This window comes from Mandrillus leucophaeus, unplaced genomic scaffold (genome assembly GCF_000951045.1).
Source record: "Mandrillus leucophaeus isolate KB7577 unplaced genomic scaffold, Mleu.le_1.0 Scaffold270, whole genome shotgun sequence".
Lineage (NCBI taxonomy): Eukaryota > Metazoa > Chordata > Mammalia > Primates > Cercopithecidae > Mandrillus > Mandrillus leucophaeus.
The window spans coordinates 1,459,558-1,484,184 of record NW_012102810.1 but is presented as its reverse complement, the minus strand read 5'-3'; the positions used below and the strand labels follow the sequence as shown (position 1 = coordinate 1,484,184).

The following is a 24,627-nucleotide window of genomic DNA, read 5'->3' as shown; positions in this document are numbered from 1 at the left end:
GAGTGCAGTGGTGCAATCTTGGCTCACTGCAACCTCCGCCTCCCAGGTTCAAGCAATTCTCCTGCCTCAGCCTCCCGAGTAGCTGGGATTACAGACACGTGCCACCTGCCTGGCTAATTTTTGTTTTTTTTTTCTTTTTTTTTTTTTTAGTAGAGATAGGGTTTCACTATGTTGGCCAGGCTGGTCTCACACTCCTAACCTCAAGTGATTCCCCTGCCTCGGCCTCCCAAAGTGCTGGAATTACATGTATGAGCCACCGAACCTGGCCCTCATTTCTTAACACTGCGTTTGGTAGGGCAGCAACAGTCATTTATATGTGAATAAATGAAGCTGAAAGAGGAAGTTAGAAAGACCAAAGGAAGAAGCAGACAAGAAGGGAAGAAGGAACACCCCTCCCCTCTCCAAAGAGACAGCTCCAGGAATGCCAAGTCTGCTCGCCTAGGGATGCAGAGCCAGAAAGCCCAAGTCAGAGTGGGAGGAGGTAGGGAAGGAATTTCAAGCTAGACTCCTATTCTCTCTCCCCACCCCCTCTCTCACCCCAAAAAGAGAGAAAATGACACGAGGCTTTCGAACCAAGAGCTGGAGGAACCTGGAGGCAAAAGCTGAGGCTGTCAGCTGCCCAGCAGTTAACACCCTGAGACCATCTTCCCACTTCCAACACCCACAGAAGCTGCCTCCCAAGGGCTCCGGTGTCCCCGCGTGGCCCACCTCAGCAGTATGATGCAGCACTGGGGAAGTGACAGAATGTGAAAAAAACTATTATAGCTGAGATATTTTAAAATTCCGCCCTCCAGGCAGCATCTGGTTGCTACAGCAACCCCAGCTCTGCAGGGTGTCCCGATTACCAGCAGGCTCCCTGCACCTGCCTCAGGCTGAGAGCAGGCGGCTGCCGCCAAGGGGAACACCAAGGAAATGCCCATGTTCTGATTCCAAGGTAATGGCTCAGACCCAAGGGGATTTTTATCTGTTCAACGTGAAACCTGATGAAGTTTTGTCCCATGTTAATAATTTCATTAAAAATATGGCCTTACCTCCTATTCGATGCACTCACAGTGTTTTTTTTTCATTCATTTGGCTCCATCAAAACGCAAAAAAGATAACATTTTCATTCATTTGGGATCGAGCAAATGAAGGCAGCTGGATGTTTTGGTTCCAGGGTTTAGACAAAGCCCCTAAGGGACAAAATTGGAATCAGAGCTGAGTAGCTGGTCCTGCTCTCTAGATTTGCATAAGTCATGTGGCAGGACACTTGCTCTTTTGCACCCGCCTGAAATAGCTTATGATATCCTTAGGAAACCCAAACAAGTAATAAATAGGGGGCTGGGCACTGTGGCTCATGCCTGTTATCCCAACACTTTGGGAGGCTGAGGCAGGGGTATCACTTGAGCCCGGGAGTTCCAGACCAGCCTGGCTAACATAGCAAGTTCCTGTCTCAATGAAAAAATTACAGGCTGGGCGCAGTGGCTCACGCCTGTAATCCCAGCACTTGGGGAGGCCGAGGCAGGTGGATCACCTGAGGTCAGGAGTTCAAGACCAGCCTGGCCAACATTGTGAAACCCCATCTCTACTAAAAATACAAAAAATTAGCTGGGCGTGGTGGCACATGTCTGTAATCCCAGCTACTCGGGAGGCCGAGGTAGGAGAATCGCTTGAACTCGGGAGGCAGAGGTTGCAGTGAGCCGAGATTGCGCCACTGCACTCCAGCCTGGGCGACAGAGCAAGACACCGTCTCAAAAAAAAAAAAATTACATTAGCTGGGTGTGGTGGTGCACACCATAGTCCCAGTTATTTGGGAGGATGAGGTGGGAGGATTGCTGAAGCCCAAGGAAGTCAAGGTTGCAGTGAGCTGTGAGCACACCCCTGCACTCCAGCCAGAGGGTGTGGTGTGTGGTGGTACACACCTGTAATCCCAGCACTTCAGGAGGCTGAGGCGGGAGGATCGCTTGAGCCCAGGAGTTCGAGACCAGCTGGGTCAACAAAGCGGGACCCCATCTCAAAATATAATAAATAAATAAGTGAAATTAAATTAGAAAGAATGAGTGGTTTCTGACCATGTGCCCTCATTTCTGAAAATGGCATAGATAAGAATGTTCTCTCCATGGCTCATACTTGCAACCCCAGCACTTTGGAAAGTCAAGGTGGAAGGATCACTTGATGCCAGTTTGAGAGTCAAGGTGGAAGGATGACTTGATGCCAGTTTGAGACCAGTCTGAGCAACATGGCAAGACCCCATCTCTTAAAAAAAAAAATTAATTAGCTGGGTGCAGTGGGCAGTGGGGCACACCTCTACTCCCAGCTACTCAGAAGGCTGAGGTGGGAGAATCACTTGAGCCTGGGAGGTAGAGGCTGCAGTGAGCTGTGATTGTGCCACTGCCCTTCAGCCTGGGTGACAGAGCAAGACCCCAGACTCTAAAAGAAAAAGACCAAAAAGATTTCTGTTAGGAACAGAACATAATCTGAAATGATACAGAACTGTATAATAGCTCACTTATTTCTCAGCTAGTCCTATGAAACAAACATTGCCAACGCCAATTTCACGGGTGACAAAATGGAAGCTTAGAGAAGTGAAGGAAGTTGCCCAAGGCCATATAGCTAGTGGATGGCCGGGCTGGGACTCCATCGCCAGGCCTGCAGCCCTTTCACTTCTGCCACACTCCCTAGGGAGTGAAAGCAGAGGGAGGCGTGTTTGTGTCCAAGGGCCCCTGTGGAGGACTCACCATAGGAGGGTCTCAGGGGCCGTCTACTATCATCTTTTGAAGACTGCCAAGTGCCAGGCACGCAGGTGTGGGGACACAATTATGATGCAATACAGACAGTTCATGGAGTAGTAGAAGACACAGAATCAGCAAGTACATGTGGGTCATGAGGTGGTAGGTACCATGAAAACATTAAGTAGGGTAAGGATGATGGTGCTATGTTTACAGAAAGTCAAGGAAATTGGAATGGCACATCCATCAGACCCATAAGAAGTGGGTCTGGGAAAAAAGGAAGAGATGCTTGGCCGGGCGCAGTGGTTCATGCCTGTAATCCCAGTACTTTGGGAGGCTGAGGCAGGCGGACCACGAGGTCAGGATTTTGAGACTAGCCTGGCCAACATAATGAAACTCCGTCTCTGCCAAAAATCCGAAAATTAGCTGGGTGTGGTGGCACGCACCTGTAGTCCCAGCTACTTAGGAGGCTGAGGCAGGAGAATCGCTTGAACCCAGGAGGCGGAGGTTGCAGTGAGCTGAGATTGCGCCATTGCACTCCAGTCTGGGGGACAGATTGAGACTTCCTCTCAAAAAAAAAGGGAAGGGATGGCACGAGCCACGTGGACACTGTGGCCTGGCAGAGGGGCTGCAAGAGGCCCTAGGCAGGAGGGAACGTGGAGTAGGGTGGCGGGTGTGAATGATAATGAGGAAAGCAGCAGGTGAGGTCCCGGGGGGAGCGGTGGGACAGGATGAAGAGGATTTGTACCAAGGTAAATCACTGCTTTTGCTCTGAGTCAGATGTCACCGGAGGGCTTTCATCACAGAACGGGCCACGTGATCTGCCAATGAGTGAGCAGAGCAGGTGGGAGAGAAAAGGGCGGAGGCAGGGAGGCCAGAAGTGTGGCTGCAACAGCTCAGGTGAGGCCAGGGGCCTAGCTAGGGTGGGGCGTGGTGGGTAGCAGAGCTCACTTGGGAAATTAAGAGGAGCTCAGCAGGACGCCAGGCCCTCGGGCCTAGACAAGGAGAGCAAGGAGCTGCCGCAGCCACCTAAGGTGGGGAAGACAGTTAAGCAGGAGGCGTGGACTGCGCTCAGTGTCTGGTCGTGGATACAGAGACACTTACGCTGAGGGAATGAGCACAGCTCCTCGGTGCTCAGCCACTCAGCCTCCAAGACACTGGTTCTCCTGTTTCACAGCCACTCTCTCAACCTCCTTTGCTCCCTGACCTCTAAGCACCTCTGAGGCATCCAAGCAGAGGTGTCAAGAAATCAGTTGAGGGCCGGGCGCGGTAGCTTATGCCTGTAATCCCAGTACTTTGGGAGGTCGAGGCAGGCAGATCACCTGAGGCCAGGAGTTTGAGACCAGCCTGGCTAACGGTGAAACCCCATTTCTACTAAAAATACAAAAAATTAGCTGGGCGTGGTGGCGCACGCCTGTAATGCCAGCTACTCAGGAGGCTGAGGCAGGATAATCGCTTGAACCCAGGAGATGAAGGTTGCAGTGAGCCAAGATCGCGCCATTGCACTCCAGTCTGGGAAACAAGAGCAAAACTCCATCTCAAAAAAAAAGAAAGAAAGAAGTCATTTAAGGCCGGGAGCAGTGGATCACGCCTGTAATCCCAACACTTTGAGAGGCCAAGGAGGGCGGATCACTTGAGGTCAGGAGTTCGAAACCAGCCTGGCCAACATGGTGAAACTCTGTCTCCACTAAAAATACAAAAATTAGCTAGCCAGGCATGGTGGAGCATGCCTGTAATCCCAGCTACTCAGGAGGCTGAGGCACAAACACTGCTTGAACCCAGGAGGTGGAGACTGCAGTGAGCTGAGATCGTGTCACTGCACTCCAGCCTGGGTAACAGAGTGAGACTCCATCCCCCCAAAAACAAACAGTCAGGCGGAGAGAGCCAAGAGGGCTTTAAGAATAAGGGAAGGAGGCCAGGCATGGAGGCTCACTCCTGTAATGCCAGCACTTTGGGACACCAAGGCGGGCAGATCATTTGAGGCCAAGACTTTTAGACAAGCCTGGTCAACATGGTAAAACCCTGTCTCTACCAAAAATAAAAAATAAAATAAAAAAATTAGCCAGGCGTGGTGGTGTGTGCCTGTAGTACCACCTACTCAGGAGGCTGAGGTGGGAGAATTGCCTGAACCCAGGAGGTTCATGGGGGCCATGATCGTGCCACTGCACTCCAACCTGGATGACAGAGCAAGACTCCGTCTCTAAAAAATAAAAAAAGAACAAGGGAGGGAGGTATCAGCTGTGTCAAACGCAAACGGCTACTGGAGTAAAATAAGGACGAGAACTGAGTGGGGGATTTGCAGATGCTGAGGCCATGGGTGACACAAATGAAGAAATGAAGTTGGTTACTCCTAGAGGAAGGGATGCAGGAAGCGGCATGTTTTGTAGAATCACTGCAGGAAGAGCTGCTTCCTTTAGAACAATCAGTGACAAGATCCCTCCTTTTTCACTCCAGGGAAGTTGCTAAGTACAGCTAAGTATATGCCAAACTCATTCCTAGACAACCTCAAGCTTCCCAGCCCAGAATGGGTATGGGCTTTGGGGGCGGGAGGTAGGAAAGGAGATGTGGGCACCTCGTGGAGCTGAAATGCCACCCATCTCCCAGCCCCTGGGCTGCCCACACCACTCACTCCTTCTCCTTTTCCCACAGGACTTTTAGTGCACTCCAGACAGAGCTTCACAAGAGACAGCATCATGAATATTTATAATAATTATTTTAATTTTTAAAAAAGCCCCAAATCTCTGGGCAATAAACTACAATACAGTAAAAAGTAGCATCTGGTGTTAGACACTCTGCCGACAGGCTGCACGCCTTCAGTGCCGGCAAAGGCTCTGCACAGACGTCCACAGTATTCCACACTGCCTCCCCCTATTCAGAAGTTCCTACTGAAACGAGAAGGACACTGAGGCACACAGGTGAAGAGAATGGCCTGGGGTTAGACTGCCAGGAGAGGCACAAGGGAACTGTGCCCAGAAAATTCTGACAGTTCCATACAAAATGCTACCCAGCAGGAAAAAAGAGCCACTGTCTTCTTCTAAGTGACCAGTAATGCCACACTCATGGGGCAGCAGGAATGGTGGCAAGGGAACCAAGCCCTGACCTGAGCCCAGTGATCAGGCCAGAACCCAGCCAACGGGACTCGCCCACAGGTCCAGGCTCACCCCCTCGCCTCCCCCGCACTGCCCTCACTCCGAGGCCCAGCCCTCCTCGCGGAAGACCAGCTGCACAGCCTCATTCACGTCATTCACCACGTGGGAGGCCTCCATGAGCCCTGGACTGAAGCACAAGTCTCGGTGCCCGTGGAATGGAGGCTGCTCTCCTCCAAGGACAGGCTCCGTGGACTGCGGGTTCCTGGGATTGTAGACGCCTGTGCACACCAGGATGGAGATGCAGCTCTGGCTTGCTGAGGGCTGCTGCTGCCGTGGGCCCCCGGCCCCTAGTTCTGGCGCCCCGCCACGCGTCGCCTTCTGCAGGTACTGGTGGAACAGGTTGGCGCCGTATATGTCAGACGTAGGGTTGTCACTGGCAGGGGCAGCCACACCGGAAAAGGAAAAAGGAGAAAACCCTAACTCAATGTTGCAAAGCAAAGGGAGCAGAGAAGAGTTTCGGGACAGAAGAGTGAATGAGATATAGGGAAACGGGGGTAAGACTAGAGAGGGAGGGAGGGAAGGGGACGTCATAAAAGGGATGGAGGAGGAGGAGCAGAGCCTACCCCACAGCATAGAGCTTCCGGATAGGGGCGACCCAGCCCCGCCTCTCCGCCTGTCGTCTGATCAGGTCCTGGGCGTACTGGTAAGTGAGGATGCTGGGTTTGCCCGTCAGGCCCTCGTATCTCAGCTCCTTGCCCGTCACTTTCTGGTAAATGGTTTCCAGGCACAGCAGAAAGGTGCCATGTCCAAACCTGCCAGAAACGAGCATGCAGCAGTTCAGTCTTCCTGATCTCCAGGCTCTTCTGTGCTGGCACTGGAGGCAGCATTTCACATTTCCCTCTCAGAAAAACTCTATGAGATGACACTATTTGTAAAATGAGGAAACCAAGGCACAGCAAGATTAAGTAATTTGTTCAAGATGGCAGAGCTAGGATTACAACTCAGTCTGACTCCAGAGCTTAAATCCTGCTGCAGAGCTGGGACAGACTATGGTTGCCCTTCTCCCTTCTTTGCTAGTGTCCATTTTCAGCTGACCATATTGCCACTAGGTGTGAAAAAGACCTTCCCTTGCCTCCCTTCCAGTGAGGTGTGGCCATGTGACGAAGCTACAATCAAGGAAAGCAGAATGCTGGGCTAAACTTTTAGTAAGCATCCTTATAACTGGGGACAGGGGGCCAGGTGCAGTGGCTCACACCTGTAATCCCAGCACTTTGGGAGGCCAAGGCAGGTGGATCACCTGAGGTCAGGAGTTCAAGACCAGTCTGGCCAACATGGTGAAACCCTGTCTCTGCTAAAAATGCAAAAATTAGCTGGGTATGGTGGCACATGCCTGTAGTCCCAGCTACTTGGGGGACTGAGGCAGGAGAATCACTTGAACCCAGGAGGCGGAGGCTGCAGTGGGCCAAGACTGCACCACTGCACTCCAGCCTGGGCGAAAGAGCAAGACTCCGTCTAAAAAAAAACAAAAAAACAAAAAACTGTGGACAGGGTATTCTTCTCTGCCCTCTCTGCCCTCCCCAACTCTTTCCTGACACCTGGAATGCTGATATGATGGCTGGCGCTTGGGTGCAATCTTGGCTCACTGCAACCTCTACCTCCCAGGTTCAAGCGATTCTCCTGCCTCAGCCTCCCAAATAGCTGGGATTACAGGTGCGCACCACCATGCCCCGTTAATTTTTATATTTTTATTAAAGACAGTGTTTTGCCATGTTGGCCAGGCTGATATCTTGAACTCCTGATCTCAGGTGATCCACTCACCTCGGCCTCCCGAAGTGTTGGTATTACAAGCGTGAGCCACCACATTTTTCAGTGTCATTTATGTAAAGAATTCTATTTTTAATTAGAAAAGTTCATCTAAAATCTGGTTTATAAATTGAAATCTGCCCCTTGCTTTTCAGTTCACAGCGACATAACCAACCAAGCCCACTGATCTAGTGTCAGCATCCCTCCTCTGGGAATAATACTTCAGAGACAAGGCCAAGCCTCGAGCCACAGACATACACTTTTTTTTTTTTTTTTGAGACGGAGTCTCGCTTTGTCACCCAGGCTGGAGTGCAGTGGCACCATCTTGGCTCACCACAAGCTCCGCCTTCTGGGTTCACGCCATTCTCCTGCCTCAGCCTCTGAGTAGTTGGGACTACAGGCACGCACCGGCTAATTTTTTGTATTTTTAGTAGAGACGGGGTTTCACCATGTTAGCCAGGATGGTCTCAATCTCCTGACCTCGTGATCTGCCTGCCTCAGCCTCCCAAAGTGCTGGGATTACAGGCGTGAGCCACCGCGCCCGGCAGACATACACTTTAAAAGTGACAACAGCATTCCATACCCCTGTCTCTCTAGGACTACTGAGATGGGCCCTGAGGCAGTACTGGGCCGTGCCCACCCTCTGCTGACGAGACTGTTGACTGGGGGTCAACAGCAGGCTGACTCAACAGTCTGGCCATGCAGGTAACGGCAACCAAACAGTACACAGCAGCTGTCAGCTGGCCTTCAAGTAAGCACCTTGAGGGCCAAAAAAGGGCTGCCTCTATCTGTGCTATCCCCAGAATAAGACAGAACAGATGATACCAACACAGCTGAGCAGGGAGTGTAGGCACCTGCATGCCCCTGAGAAAGCCACTTATCCGCTGGGTCTCAGTTGTCTGGTCTGTGCAACCAACAGAATAATCCTTGGCTGGCATGATGGTGCACGTCTGTAATCCCAGCACTTTTGGAGGCTGAGGCAGGGGGATCACTTGAGGCCAAGAGTTCAAGGCTGCAGTGAGTTATGACTGCACCACTGCACTCCAGCCTGGATAAGAGAGTGAGACCCTATCTACACACACACACACACACACACACACATCTACACACACACATCTACACACACACACATCTACACACACACACACACATCTACACACACACACACATCTACACACACACACACATCTACACACACACACATCTACACACACACACACATCTACACACACACACACATCTACACACACACACACATCTACACACACACACAATCTACACACACACACACACACACACGGCAAATGCTTGCTTCCTCCTGCCCTATGTCTTAAAGGTAAAAGGAAACAAGAAAGTGAAAGAACCAATGCTACAGGGTGGAGCCAAGGAAGGAAGGGCAACTGAATGTGCACTGATACAGCACAAAAAGTATCCACAATTTGGGTCCACAGACACAAAGAGCAAGTTCTGTTAAGATTATAGGGGCAGGGGTCATGTGTGAAACATCCTCTCAATACATCCTCAGACTGTAATCTGTAGTTTAGGTTTAGTAACGAATACGTGGAGTGATCCTTGAAAGCCCTTCCAAAGGCCAGCTTACTGCAGCAACAACAGGGCCTACCTAAGTAAGGTCCGAGTACCCCGGTGTCAGGATGACGGGTGGGAACTGCCTGCAGGACTGCCCAGGCAGCAGCCAGGAGTGGACCACCAGACCAAGGCTGGGAGCTTTGTGTCCTCACCTGGGCATCTTGGCTTCAGCCATCCACAGGAGATCCATGTTGCTGGCCAGGATGGGGAGGTGGGGGTAGGGGGGTGTCGCCAGGCCAGTCCCAGGGCTCCCATTGCTGAGGAGGACATCCATGATCAGCTGCAGGCTGGTCTCCCAGCGGACTGGCTCCCCTAGGAGGAGCACCCCTTTAAAGAACAGAGGCGCAGGTGAGGGCTGCAGGGCAGGTGGCAGGCCCTCAGGATGCCAGCTAGGGCTACCCGCCCACAAGCCCTCTACCCATGGTGCACCCAGCTGGGCAGGGCACAGCTCCCCGACAAGCCTAGTAGAGCCCCTTACCCATCCACCCTGGGTGCACAAGGCCCAGGGCCCAGGAAGGAGATTCCCGAGGGCTCCCATTCTGACTTCAGTCCACTGGTGCTTCACAGAAGAGGTTACAAAACAAAAGCAGCATGTCTCAGGCCTACTTCTCCTTGCTGACTGGGGCTCTGCCACCACGCTCTCCCTCACACGACTTAGCAAGGGCTCCTGTTCCCTCAGTCACTTCTCTCTGAGCCCCAGGGACCAGCAGAATCGAACAGCCAGGAGAGGGGGTGTGGAGTGATACAGACTTGAACCCCAACCTGCACTCCACCGATCTTCCTGTATGACTGTGGGCAAGTAACTTCTCCAAGCCCCAGTTTCCTCAACTGCAACTACATAACAGCAACACTACTTATAATGCTGTTGTGAGGATAAAAAGGAACTATATCATCAGTAAACAGCCCAGGACTAGACACACAGGAAGCACTAGGCAAAGGACTCTGCTGACACTAAGGTACAGGGCTGGTGAACTGCACCAGACCAGTGATTCTCAATGGGGCAGCACCACCCCTTATGAGGTGCTTTAGAAATCAGGGGCAATTTTAATTGTCACAATGACTAAAACCTAGCAAGTGAAGGTTGTGGGAGGGGGCCAGGGATGCTACACACTCAGGACAATCCTGCGCAATCAAAAACTATCCCACAGTAAAATTAAAATTAATTTTTTAAAAAACCATCCCATGGCTGCCTGTGGTGGCTTGTGTCTGTAATTCCAGGACTTTGGGAGGCCAGGGTGGGAGGACTGCTTGAGCCCAGGAGTTTGAGACTAGCCTAGGCAACATAGTGAGATCCCGTCTCTACAAAACAACGAAAAGAAAAAGGAAAATCTTTCCCATGTCCTAATATCATTTGAATGTCCCACCTGATATCCTGATATCCACATAGGTGAACAACCTTTTCAGAATTACTTGAACAACTCTGTTTTACATATAATCACAAAGTATTTTTGTACAGTTTCAATAAACATCGATTTTTCCAAAAATAAACCAGATTGTTCCAAAAATACAACTATCCTGTAAGTCAAGAGAAGACTGTACGTTGCCTTTTGAAAACTCTACCAGGAGTTGTTCCCTGTTTTGGAAAATTATTTGACCAATGGCAATGCTGTCCCTGATTTCTGAGTCACCTGTAAAACACGCCTATCACACCTATGAACACACTGACATCAGCCTGCATTTGTAGCTGTTAACATTCATGGTGATGCTGTTCAGTGCAACCATTTTACTTCTTGGATAAGTACTACATACTGAAATACATTATCTTCTTACTAAAAATGTCTCCTTTTATATCCCCCTATTACAGTTAGGGCTTTATACTGAACTAATTTTTAATATGTGTGTATAGAAGTTATATTACCTATGAATTTCGCTTCAGGATAATAAAGGGGATATTCCAACGTTCTTGCTATAAAAAGGGGAGAACTAGGTTTGAAAGTGGAGAAACACTACAGCAGATCACCTCTAGGTGCCTTTCCACTGCTAAAAGTCTCTAAGCTTACGGTTTTCCTGCAATAGTGAGTGGCATGGGGAAGGAAAGACTAACAACAGTCTCAGAGGTGGTGAGTGGCAGATCCAGACCAGGGCCCGGGTGTCCTGACTCCAAGGCCCCCTTGCTGCTGAACCAGGCTGCAGGCAGTCACACCGAGACAGCCTGAGGGCCAGAGAGGACAGGGAGAAAAGACCTCACAACTCATCAAAGACGACCTCTCTTACCTTCAATGGGGGGGAAGTCATTCCTCGGGAGGGGCTGCAGAGAGATAAATGACAGGCTATAAACACAAGTCACCGTCCACTCCTGGAGAACCACACCTCCACCTCCGGGGTGCTGGGAGGGGAGACACTCTCCACAGACCCCACACTCGTGGCCAAGCCCAAGCCAAGGGAAAGCTGGAGAGGACTGAGGAAGATGCGAGAAAGGCGAAAAGGCAACGGCCAGGTGGGGCCACAGAACAGGCAGGACACCACATGTGAAGTCACCAGGAGGAAGGGTGGTCAGATGTCTTTCTCTGGTGGGAGAGGACACAAGACACAGCCAAGTAAGAGTCTAGAATCAGGCAGCTAAGGATGCAGGTGAGCCCGTGGAGATGAAGGTGGCATCGGGGCCTGATGGGCCATTTCTCCTCCTGTCGGTTCTCAAGCAGGCGGCTTCACTCAACCAGCCTCGAGGGTCCATTCCATCCCCAGGCCATGGTAGTCTTGGCTCTGCCACCAACCAACTATGTGACCCAGGACAGGTCACTCCCCTGTGTGAGGCTGCCTCTGAGCTATTCTGAGATCTGTTCCAACTCTGACATTCTGGTTCTCCACAGAACTTGCCCAGGTCAGGGAGAAAGTCCTCACAGGAGAGGAAGTGCTCTGTTCCATCAGAAAGCTCTGGAGGAGGAAGGACTTAAGCTACATCTGCAAATAAAAGTAAGTTATCTGTTTATAACTGCATGTCGTCAAACTGTGAGGATGGTCTGACTCAAGACCTGGGCCATGTGATACGTACAAAGTGCAATGAGGAGAAAGTGAGCCAACGGGCACCTCGAGAGATGGCAGTCATGCTGCAGAGGATCACCAGGGATCAGATGAGACGGTGGACAAAGTCAGTGCTCAAAAATGAGCCCAGCACACAGGGCACCTAGGCAGATGTGCAGACTGGCCAGTGCTTCCTCTGCAAGTAAGCCGCCTCTCCCAAGGGCAGCTCAGGGCCGGGCTTCAGGATTGCTAACTTCACAGTGGCCAGCAGCTCTCCTGGGCAGCACTGGGAAGGCCGGCCAGTAAGTCTGGAACTCCTTGTTGGAAGGGATGCTGCAACTCTGAAAGGGGTTCCCAGGTAATGACAAACAATACAGAGAGGACAGGGAGTAAAGCCGTTCACTTCTCTGGGCTATTTTTTCCCTTTTTTTTTTTTTTTTTTTTTGGAGACAGGGTCTCACTCAGTCGCCAAGGCTGGAGTGCAGTGATCACAGCTCACTGCAGCCTCCAGCGCCTGGGCTCAAGCAACCCTCCTTCCTCAGACTCCTGTGTAGCTGGGACTACAGGCATGCGCCACCATATCTGGCCTTTTTTTTTTTTTTTTTTTTTGAGACACAGTCTCACTCTGTCACCCAGGCTGGAGTACAACGGCGTGATCTCAGCTCACTGCGACCTCCGCCTCTTGGGTTCAAGTGATTCTCCCGCCTCAGCCTCCCAAGTAGCTGGGATTATAGGCGTCCATCACTGTTCCTGGCTAATTTTTGCATTTTTAGTAGAGATGGGGTTTCGTCATGTTGGTCAGGCTGGTCTGGAACTCCCGACCTCAGGTGATCCACCCGCCTTGGCCTCCCAAAGTGCTGGAATTACAGGCGTCGTGACCCACCATACCTGGCCAATTTTTTTAAAATTTTTTTGTAGAGACGGGGTCTCACTATGTTGCCCAGGCTGGTCTTGAACTCCGGGGCTCAAACAGTCCTCCCAAAGCATTGAGATTACAGGTATAAGCCACCGCAACCAGCCTCTGGGCCATTCTCATAAATTCAGGGGACAAAATCCTTAGCCAGATGTGCCTCCAAAGAGGCAATGGACATGCAGAAGAATGGACAAATCACAGCTCTGCAGAAGGGCTTGCAAGGTCAGCGACACAGCCAATGCAGGGCACGGGAGGAGTGAAGGATGTCACAGCCCAACCCGTGCTCCTTATTACCGTGGTCTTCAGCCGCCGCTCCAGGTCCACCATGTCAAGCAGAGGGAAGGCCATCCGCAACTCATCCATGGTAACAACATTTCGGAAGCCCAGCCTGGAGCAAGCTCAGGAAGTAATGCTGGACAGTTCTTGGGGAAGAAGCCTTTCTGAATGCATCAAATCACAAGTGAAGGGAACACAACCCACTCCTGATCAAGCCAGGCAGGAGGGCACCAAGCAGAGCTCAGCAAGGATGGCACAAATCCTGCAGGTGCTGGCAGGCAGGCTATAACTGCACAGCCAGAGTAGAGAGGGCAGCTCCTGGCTAACCCACCAGCAGTCACCAGGCACATGCCAGCTACCAGGTCCTACACTGGGCACAGCCCACGGGGCCAAGACACATAAGAATCTCTGTCCCCAGCTGGGTGCAGTGGCTCATGCCTGAAATCCCAGCACTTTGGGAGGCTGAGGCAGCAGGATGGCTTGAGGCCACGAGTTCCAGGCCAGCCTGGGCAACGTAGTGAGACCTTGTCTCTACAAATAAAGTCAGTTAGGCATGGTGGTACCCACCTGTAGTCTACTCAGGAGGCTACTCAGGAGGCTGGGGCAGGAGGATCACTTGAGCCCAGGAGGTCAAGGCTATAGTGAGCTATGATTGCACCACTGCACTCCAACCTGGGCAACAGAGTGAGACCCTGTCTCAAAAAAAAAAAGGTTCTGTCCCCAAGGAGCCGAGCACATTCAGAGCCCATTAAAACCACTGTTCTAAGAACAGTGCTGCCAGTCAGTGCTGAGCTCAGAAGAGACTCTTCAGTGGGCTGGGGAGTCCAGAGGAGTCATGGAGAAGTAGGGCTGGAGCTAAAATCTTAAAGGATGAACCCAAATCAGCAAGGAAGAGGAGGTCTTGGGGAGGGACAAGCCAGCTTCAGCTGCCTCCATCTTCCTGTCCTCAATTCCAACTTGCAATCTTAACTGGACATGGTTTCAGATTACTTTCAAAATGAATTTCCCCAAAATCCTGATTCTATCAGATTGCCCCATCAGTAATAAAGCCTGCTCTGCCCTCCATTGCCCTGAGAAGTTGGTCAGACTCCTCAAGTTTACTTCCAAGGTTCCCGACACCCTGGCACCACCCACCCTTCCTGTTCTTTCATTCCTCTCCCTATCCCATTCCCAACCTCCTACTTCCCCTGCCTAAGAAAGCTTAGCCATCTCCCGGGGCTCCACTGTACCCCTCCAAGAAGCCACAGGCAACTCCTGCCCCAGGGATACTCCAACCCCTCCCTTCAATGCCTGTGGCGCAGCTCCTGTGAGCTTACAGGACTTCCATCATACACCATCGTAAACGCTCCTTTATTGCGCACGGGGTTATTCTTGCCTCCTCAAGCACAAGCCCTTGATTTATTCATAAGCCCCACGTCCTCATCCCAGTCCTCATCCCATTCAGAGTGTGCAGCAGATCACTGGTACACAGGACGAGCTCAGCACAACTCAGTTGCTTGAAACAGGGGCCAGGTATTATTCCGCAGGCTCCCAGAGACAAGCTCCCCATAGCTGCTTCACTACCACTGGCTAATAAACTGACTGGGCACCCCAAGGAAGAGGCTAGAGCAGGGGTTCCCAAACCTAGTTACAGAACCACTAAGAGAGGTGTTTTGTTTTTTCAAAAAATACAGATTCCTGAGTTTTACCCTAGACCTAGTGAATTAAGGCTCCAGAGCAGATACCCTGGAATCTGTATTTTAAGCCCCCCGGAGGATTCTGATGTAGGGGTATGAGGACTGGCTTCTAGAAACCACCAGACATGAGGACTGACCACAATCGGGAGCTTTCCTCCCTCCCCTGAGCCCACAACATCGCCTGTGTACTCCAGCACCCAGCACTCCTCACTACAGTCCCCACTCAGCTAAGGGAGGAAACGCCCCAGCTCTGCCCCTTCCCTTCAGCCAGAGTTAAGACCAAAAGGATACCCCTGGGCATTTTCCACCACGGGCCCCTGCCCAGACACCAGCATCCGCTTCTCATGGTACTCTGAGAAGAGCTTCATGGGGCTGTGAGAGAGGATAACTTGGTCTGCATCCACCTGTAGGGACAGCCAAGACAGGGGAGGGCAGAGGAAGACAGAACTGTTGAGGGAAATAATGAGGCAGGTGGCAGGTCCTTTAGCCTGCTCAGAAAAAGAAAGGTGGGCAAAGCCCTTTCTAGCACCCAGCAGCACTTCTAAAAGGCACCCAAACAGATGTGAGAAGAACCTGTCTCATTTGGTTCTTGCCACACAAAACAAGAGACCAGAAATGCCACAGATGTGGGTTCTGACCACTCGCCACCGCCATCCTGTCAGGTTCAGTTTGGATTTCCCAAGCCCCCATTTGGAAGCCACAGGGTTCATGTGTGCTCCCTGTCACTGTCACATAAATTGGTCTTTTACTTTCTATTTTCAGTTCTGCTAAGACTTAGCTGCTTAACATTTATACTAACCCTAACAATGCAGCCTTTAGTTGGAAGGTTTTTGGAATTCTCTCTGGAAATCACAGCAAGGAATCAATTTTATTCCGTCACACTTTACATGCAACTTTGAGCAGCATCATCTAATACACCAGCCATTTTATTTACTCTCTTGGCTCCAAAGGACTCTTTCCAAAAGCTGAATTCACCCTCAACAAACAAGAATGCATCAAAGTTGGGATATGGTGCAGGGCTGCAGGTGGCTGAAGAGGACAGCACTCCTTCAGGTGTACACATCACAGTCAGGAAAGCCAAGGTGTGACTTCAGAGCTGCACCTGCTATTCCCGCTATGCAGAGTTCCAGACATGTGTGTGACCTTTGCTTTCCAGGGACTCACACCCCCAATACCCAGAAGAAAAGAAACAGATACAAGGACATAAACTACAACTACCAAATACATAGGCAGGATTTCTGTGTTCAGCTGTGGCCATGACCTAGGACCAGGTGATTCCATATCCCAACCCAAGGGAAAGGGACTTGGAGCTGGGGCGGGGGGTCCACTAAGAACCAGGTCCGTGGGCTTCCATGCCTCTGGCTGCCTTCTCACCTCGCACCCCAGCAGGGCTGACAGCTCCTGGGCTTTGCTGTGTTGTAAGCTGTTCCCAGCATTTGTGACAAAAACCACGGGTACCCGCAGCTGCCCCTGGGAGTTCATCAGCCTTCGGAAGGCTTCCAGAGCAGCAGGGATCACTCTGTGGCCCCGCACAAGCACTCCATCGATGTCCAACAGGAACCCAAAGGTGGGCGGGCTCTGCAGAGATGGTAAGATAATTACCAGTATGTGAGTCAAGAGGTAGGAAGAGAACAAGGAAACAACCCTTACAAAGAGAGGCTCAACACCATCCTCGGGTCACTCATGTCCCTTGAAAACCTGTAAGAACAAAAAAATGAAGACGGGATTCTGATAGGGTAATTTTTAAATTAGAACATACAGAAATCCAAAGAAAATATAATCCCAACACTTATTTTTAATCATTTGTTTTTACAGACAGAGTCTTCCTGTCGCCCAGACTGGAGTACAGTGGTGTGATCACGGCTCACTGCAGCCTTGACCCACCAGGCTCAAGGGATCCTCCCGCCTCAGCTTCCCAAAGTGCTAGGATTATTAGGTGTGAGCCACCGAGTCCGGCCTAACCCCAACACTTTAAAACAACCAATTAATAGTTTCCCTTTTATCTATTCTTACATTTGTCTTGTAGCTACAACTGTACTATATGCAATTTTGCATCATCTCGTTCTTTTTTGCTTGACATATCATAAATATTTTTATGGATTACAACAGCCTTTATAACCATCTTTTAAGATTTTATTATAGCAAAAAGTTGGTTGGGCGCAGTGGCTCAGGCCTGTAGTCCCAGCACTTTGGGAGGCCAAGACAGGTGCATCACGAGGTCAGGAAATTGAGACCATTCTGGCTAACACGGTGAAACCCCGTCTCTACTAAAAAATACAAAAAACTAGCCGGGCGAGGTGGCGGGCGCCTGTAGTCCCAGCTACTCTGGAGGCTGAGGCAGGAGAATGGCGTAAACCCGGCAGGCGGGGCTTGCAGTGAGCTGAGATCCGGCCACTGCACTCCAGCCTGGGCGACAGAGCCAGACTCCGTCTCAAAAAAAAAAAAAAAAAAGATTTTATTATAGCAAAAAGTTAAAACAAATATAACCTCAATCACTACAGACAATATAAAAATGTTTCAGAAGTTTCTTGTCTCCAACTTACTTAGTCCTATTCCTGTCTTGCCTAATTTCCAGAAGGCTTAAATCCATAGTATACATAACTTTCTAATCTTAACACACACATAGAATCATGTTGACTTTGTTTTCCACCTTACTTTTTTAGTTGGTATCTCTTGGCTATCTTTTTTTTTGAGACAGAGTCGTGCTCTGTCGCCGAGGCTGGAGAGCAGCAGTGCGATCTCAGCTCACCACAACGTCTGCCTCCCACGTTCAAGTGATTCTTCTGCCTCAGTCTCCCAAATAGCTGGGATTACAGGTGCACCCCACCGTGCTCAGCTAATATTTGTATTTTTAGTGGAGACGAGGTTACGCCATGTTGACCAGGCTGGTCTCGAACTCCTGACCTTAGGTGATCCACCCACCTTGGCCTCTCAAAGTGCTGGGATTACAGGCGTGAGCCACTGCACCCCGCCCTACCATTCCATATTAATTATGCATAGCTCTATTTCCTAAACATCATTTCTGGCTACATACTATTCTGAGTGAATGATTCACTAATATTGTTCTCTGTATTTTGGAGTTTTCCACAATTTTGCTATGAAAAATAATGCTACAAGGAATCTCTTCAGAAATACTGATTTTTTTTTCCCACATTATGGGTATTTCCTTGAGCAAGATTCTTAAAAATAGGAGTAATAAATCAGAGAGAGCAAATGTAATTACGCAAACACCTGCTGACAAACTGCTGTTCAAAAACATGTCCACTGGCAACGTACTTTACCCTTACAGTATTGATTTTCACAACTGTTTGTTAATTATCAAACTTTTTGATAATTTAAAGGTAAAAAATTATCTCTTCTTGATCTGCATTTCCTGGATTTATAAAGTTGAATGCTGTTTTTAAAAATCATTCCATTTCTCGTTTTATAAACTGCCTGTTAACATACAAGATATTCTTCAATCGTCAAAACAAATCTAACCTAACTTGTTTGCTATTCTTCTTTTGTTGGTGCCAACCAGGTCAAGTCATTCTTATTGACACACCTACTCTATGCACAGAGCTCCCTTTATAAAGAGCAACCAGAAACAGAAATGGTGCTCCAGGCCAGGTGTGGTGGCTCACACCTGTAATCCCAGCACTTTGGGAGGCTCAAGAGGGTAGATCACTTGAGATCAGGAGTTCAAGACCAGTCTGGCCAACATGGTGAAACCCCGCCTCTACTAAAAATACAAAAATTAGCCAGCTGTGGTGTTGGGCGCCTGTCATCCCAGCTACTCGGGAGGCCGAGGCAGGAGAATCACTTGAACCTGGGAGGCGGAGGTTGCAGTGAGCCGAGATCGCGCCACTGCACTCTAGCCTGCGCAACAAAGCTAGACTCTATTAAAAAAAAAAAAAAAAAGAAAGAAAAGAAAAGAAAGAAAGAAAGAAAGGAAAAGAAATAGCGCTCCAGTTCCTAGTTTCTTAGCTAGGGTGACAGAGCAAGCAACCAGCCTAGAAAGCAAACTCTAAAACAGCAGCATTTTTGCAAGTGCAAATCAATTCTAGGTAAGTTCTAAATAAATAAACAGAATTAAACAAAGGCAGTTTCTTCAAAGAGAATTTTGTGCCAGGCAATGAAAGTGTTAAATATATCCTGTAACAAAACTCTTTGCACCCCCCGGTCACCCCCAGACTAGATGAGTGGTTCCTGCCTGCCTACCTGGTTCAATGAGAAGACAATTAGACAAGCAGCCCCAGGACAGTCTACAGGGAGCCTTGCACTAAGAGATGAGCCCACACCAGGGGCACCTGACCCACAGGGGTGGGGAAGATTGGCCATCACAGGTCTCCTAGGCCAATTTAAGGAGTTTGAAAATGGAAAGTGGTATCATGAGACCCGAACTATAGAAAAAAAAATTGGCTGCAGAGAAAAGACCACATTGGATAGACTGAAAGGAGTTAACTCAAAGAAGACCAGGTGGGACCAAACGCAATCCAAGACAGAGAAGATGGAGGTTTCACCTGGGAGAGCAGGATAAGAATGGAGATCGGGGGGCATTATCAGAGACAGAACAGTCATGACTTGGTAACCATCCAGATACAGGGGTGGAGGGAAGAGGGAGCCACACGGACTCCCATGCTTTTTTAATGTGGTCTGGGAACCCGGGAGGATGGATGCTGGTATGAGTCATTGAACCCAAGGGCACAGTAGGAGCAGGCAGTGAGAGGTCATTGGAGGATACAAAGTTAAGTCCCACTTTGGACCAGGAGACAGGCAAGTGGAGACATCAGCACTGGACAGGTCTTGGAGATGAAAAATGTGGAAGGTCTCTCCTCTCAGAGAACCAGGAAGAACAATACCACTTAATAAGGGACCACACAAGACCTGCCAGCAAAAGACAGTGCAAGGAGGAAAACCAAGAGCATGTGGGGTCAAGGAAGCTGAGGGATTCCTCTGGGTACAGTAAAATAGGGACTGGAGTGGCTGTAATGATCCCATCTCCCTTCCACTGAACAGGCAAGACCCCCGGGAGAGGCAGTCTTCTAGCTCCTCCATGCTAGCCTGTACACCAGCCCTCCAAGCTTGGACAATGACAGCCACAGAGCCAAGCAGGAGGCGGGCAGGGACCCTGGAAAAACAGGAGGAAGCACCTCGAGCCAACAAGATATCACACCTGAACACCAAAAAATAGCTGCCAAGAGAAAAGTGACCAAGCCCCACATGCCACACAGGAAATGCCTGGACAAATGGTGCCTCTAACCCTTGGCTTCACAGGATTACGCTGTTGCACCCAGACCTGTCACTGTCCCAAGCACTCAGCCAGACATGTAACAAAGGCATTTTTATGTATTCTTTTTGGCAACCCTTTGGGGAAGTGTCAGCATCTCCAAATGGCCTTGCCTAGCAAAATGTGCCTGGTTTATACAAGGTGTTCAATATACAGGCACTAAATTACCTGACTGGACAAATAAGACACCAACCTCAGAGAGAACTCAGCAAGGGTCACCCAGTTCACAAGTGCTGGATTCAGGATTCAGCCTCAAATTCAGCTGGCAACTCGGCAGCACTTCAGAGAAAACAGGGGACCCCAGGACTGCTTCCCCTACCTCCTGCTAGCCCCCCTCTGTGAGCTCCATTTCTTCTCTCTCGTCAACATACTCATGTACCCTCAAGGATCCCTGGAGTCCCTCCCTATTCCCCAAGAAATCTCACAAGAATGGGGGTCCTAACCTAGGCCCACAGATGGATTTCATAAAGCCCCTTTAAACGTTACATGCATTCTTCCTGGGAAAAGTAACCACAGCACTTTTCGGATTCCATTTTCCTATTCTTCTCAAGGAGAATCACTGCCTGGGCTTAAAGGGAGGAGTGGATGTGATTTGCCCTTTACCCCCATACCTGGCACAGTGCTTAGACTCACAGGTGCTTGACAAAGGCTGACTGGATGCTGAATGACCCAAAGGATAAACAGTTAGGGAGAAATGAGCACTTCCTGACCACCCTATCCCTTTCTGAACGAAAAGAGTGGCCCTTAGAAAGTAAGTCCCTGGAGGTAAGGACTGGGCGATTCCAACACTTTTTTGAGGTGTGATCTTGGCTTGCTGCAACCTCCACCACCCGGGCTCAAGCGATCCTCCCACCTCAGCCTCCCAAGTAGCTGGGACTATAGATGCGCACCACCACACCCGTCTAATTTTTGTATTTGGCAGAGATGCAGTTTCGCCATATTGGTCTGGTCTCAAAGCTGGTCTCGAACTCCTGGACTCCAGTGATCTGCTGCCTTGGCCTCCCAAAGTGCTGGGATTACAGGCATGAGCCACCGTGCCCGGCCAACACTTCTTTTAAGAAACAGCCTTGCTCCGTCACCCAGGCTGTAGTGCAGTGACACAATCAAGGCTCACTGCAGCCTCAACCTCCTGGGCTCAAGGGATCCTCCCACCTCGGCCTTCCAAAGTGTTAGCACTACAGGCTTGAGCCATCATGCCCAGCCCTAACATCTCTTTTTTGTACCATTATGAACAGAGCATACTGTTCTGAAAATTTAAACTTAAAACTCATTTGCTCAAAATCTGGAGACAATCAGATAAATTTTAATAAGGCCTACATTTTATCTCAATTTTTTTGGTTTAAAAAAAAAAACGGCGCCAGGTGCAGTGGCTCACGCCTGTAATCCCAGCACTTTGGGAGGCTGAGGCGGGCAGATCACCTGAGGTTGGGAGTTTGAGATGAACCTGACCAACATGGAGAAACCCTGTCTCTATTAAAAATACAAAATTACCTGGGTGTGGTGGCACATGCCTGTAATCCCAGCTACTCGGAAGGCTGAGGCAGGAGAATTGCTTGAACTCAGGAGGTGGAGGTTGCAGTGAGCCAAGATCATGCCATGGCACTCCAGCCTGGGCAACAAGAGGTAAACTCCATCTCAAAAAATAAATAAATAAAAATAAAAAATAAATAAAAAAATTTTTTAAAGTCCTAGATTTTAAGTGATATTATGGAATTACTAATGTTGTTAGGTATGATATTGGCATTGTGGTATGTTCAAAATGTCCTTCTTTTTTTTTTTTTTTTTTTTTTTTGGTTGAGACAAAACAGGGTCTCACTCTGTCACCAAGGCTGGGTGCACTAGTGTCATCTCAGCTTACTGCAACCTCAACCTCCTGAGCTCAAAGGATCCTCTTGCTTCAGCCTCCCAAGTAGCTGGGACTACAAGCATGTGCCACAACATGCCTGGCTAATTTTTTTTTTTTTTTTTTTGTAGAGGCAGGGTCTCCCTATATTGCCTGGGCTGGTCTGGAACTCCTGGGCTGAAGTAATCCTTCCAACTCCCAAAGTGCTAGGATTACAGGTGTGATCCATGGCACCCAGCCAGAATGTCCTTATTTTCTTAGAGGTACACACAGAAGAATTTAGGGTTGAAATGACAAGAAATCAGAGATTTACTTTAAAATCTTAGAGCCACAAAAAAAGGAGGAGGGAGATAAGCAAAGCAGGTGTGGAAAAACGTTAATCAATCTGGGAGATGGGCACAGGGGTTCATATTATTCCAATTTTTGAATTTCCGAAAACTTACATAGTTTAAAAAAAAAAAGCTCATTTGTACAATGGCTGCAAAATTTACCATACATAGTTTTAATGGTCATTGCGTAAAGTCATAAGATTTGCCTTTTTTTTTTTTTTGAGGAGTCTCACTCTGTCACCCAGGCTGGAGTGCAGTGGTGCAATCTCGACTCACTACAACCTCCGCCTCCTGCGTTCAAGCGATTCTCCTGCCTCAGCCTCCCAAGTAGCTGGGACTACTGGCACGCACCAACACACCCGGCTTATTTCTTATATTTTTAGTAGAGACGGGGTTTCACCATATTGGCCAGGCTGGTCTCAAACTCCTGACCTCATGATCCGCTCATCTTGGCCTCCCAAAGGCCTGGGATTACAGGCATGACCCACCACGCCCGGCCCAAGATTTGCCTTCTTAAAAATAAGAATCCATAGCCCCTGTAATTAGAACAGCAAAGTTTTCAGGAAAACTGAGCAATATCCATAAGGCTCCCTCATCCATCACTACAAACCCCTCCCCAATCTTTAGGATGTACACAGAGAACCAGGCACCCAGTACCATAAAAAGTGAAGGTGCACATCAATTATAACAAATGCACCACACTAATGCAAGATGGTAATACAGTCACGCACCACAACGATGTTTCAGTCAATGACACACTGCATATACAATGGTCCCTTAAGATTATAAGGGAACAGGAACTCATAGCTGAAGAAGAGGCAAGAGAAAAGGTAGCTGCAGAAAGAAAAGAACATTCAAGAAAATTCACAGTGAAGGGTTCAGCAGAAGCTTTTACAGACCTCAAGTTCCTTAAAAAGTCTGAAACATGAACTCCAACACCAAAAGGTTTACATTACTAGAGAAGAATGTTTATGGTACATTATCCACTTACAAGCAAACCTATGACAAAAAAAGAAACCAAGCAAACCACAATGGACATATTTCTGGTAAGAGTGACACCTCAAGAGGCTCAGAGAGGTCCTTCAGAAGATACACAGAAGACAGCACTGTTAACACAGATGACAGTCCCATGCATATGACTGCCCTAAAGACCTTCCAATGGGACATGGTGTGAAGGCGGAAGACAGTGATATGGATTACCTGACCTGACCTTGTATAGGCCTGGGCTAGTATATGTTTGTGTCTTCACTTAAAAGTTCAAAAAAAATTTTTTTAAGGCAGGGCACGGTGGCTCACGCCTGTAATCCCAGCACTCTGGGAGGCCAAGGCCGGCGGATCACGAGGTCAGGAGTTCGAGACCAGTCTGGCCAACACATGAAACACCATCTCTACTAAAAATACAAAATACTAGCCAGGCGTGGGGGCAGGCGCCTGTACTCCCAGCTACTCCGGAGGCTGAGGCCGGAGAATGGCGTAAACCCAGGAGGCACAGCTTGCAGTGAGCTGAGACCACACCACTGCACTCCAGCCTGGGTGACAGAGTGAGCGAGACTCCATCTCAAAAAAAAAAAAAAGAAAAAGAAAATAAAAGAAAAAAGCTGGCCGGGCGCAGTGGCTCATGCTTGTAATCCCAACACTTTGGGAGACCAAGGCAGGCGGATCATGAGGTCAGGAGTTCGAGACCAGCCTGGCCAATATGGGGAAGCCCCGTCTCCACTAAAAATACAAAAATTAGCTGGGCGTGGTGGCGGGCGTCTGTAATCCCACCTACTTGGGAGGCTGAGGAAGGTGAATTGCTTGAACCCGTGAGGCAGAGGTTGCAGTGAGGCGAGATGGCGCCACTGCACTCCAGCCTGGGCGACAGAGCTAGACACCGTCACCAAAAAAAAAAAAAAAAGAAAGAAAGAAAAAAGCTATGGAACAATGATATAAATGAAGCTATTTAGTACAGCTGTACAATGTGTTGTGTTTTAAGCTAAGTGCTATTACAAAAAAGTAAAAAGTTTTAAAAATTAAAAACTTGGGGCCGGGCGCGGTGGCTCAAGCCTGTAATCCCAGCACTTTGGGAGGCCAAGACGGGCGGATCACGAGGTCAGGAGATTGAGACCATCCTGGCTAACACGGTGAAACCCCGTCTCTACTAAAAACTACAAAAAAAAACTAGCCGGGCGAG

At 49.3% G+C, this 24,627-nt stretch overlaps 1 protein-coding gene across 1 annotated transcript in view; it reads right to left on the bottom strand.

The window, feature by feature from the left end:
• Positions 1–5,394: 5,394 nt before the first annotated feature.
• The window catches only part of CECR5 (cat eye syndrome chromosome region, candidate 5), a 31,249-nt gene continuing 12,016 nt past the window's right edge, over positions 5,395–24,627 (bottom strand). The window contains exons 2-9 of the mRNA XM_011984648.1: positions 20,894–20,942; positions 16,388–16,658; positions 15,305–15,417; positions 13,356–13,449; positions 11,402–11,435; positions 9,340–9,514; positions 6,421–6,609; positions 5,395–6,230 (exon numbers count right to left, since the gene is read on the bottom strand). Coding sequence (XP_011840038.1) covers positions 5,894–6,230; positions 6,421–6,609; positions 9,340–9,514; positions 11,402–11,435; positions 13,356–13,449; positions 15,305–15,417; positions 16,388–16,658; positions 20,894–20,942 — 1,262 coding nt within the window. The 3' untranslated portion in view covers positions 5,395–5,893. The remainder of the gene's footprint in view (positions 6,231–6,420; positions 6,610–9,339; positions 9,515–11,401; positions 11,436–13,355; positions 13,450–15,304; positions 15,418–16,387; positions 16,659–20,893; positions 20,943–24,627) is intronic.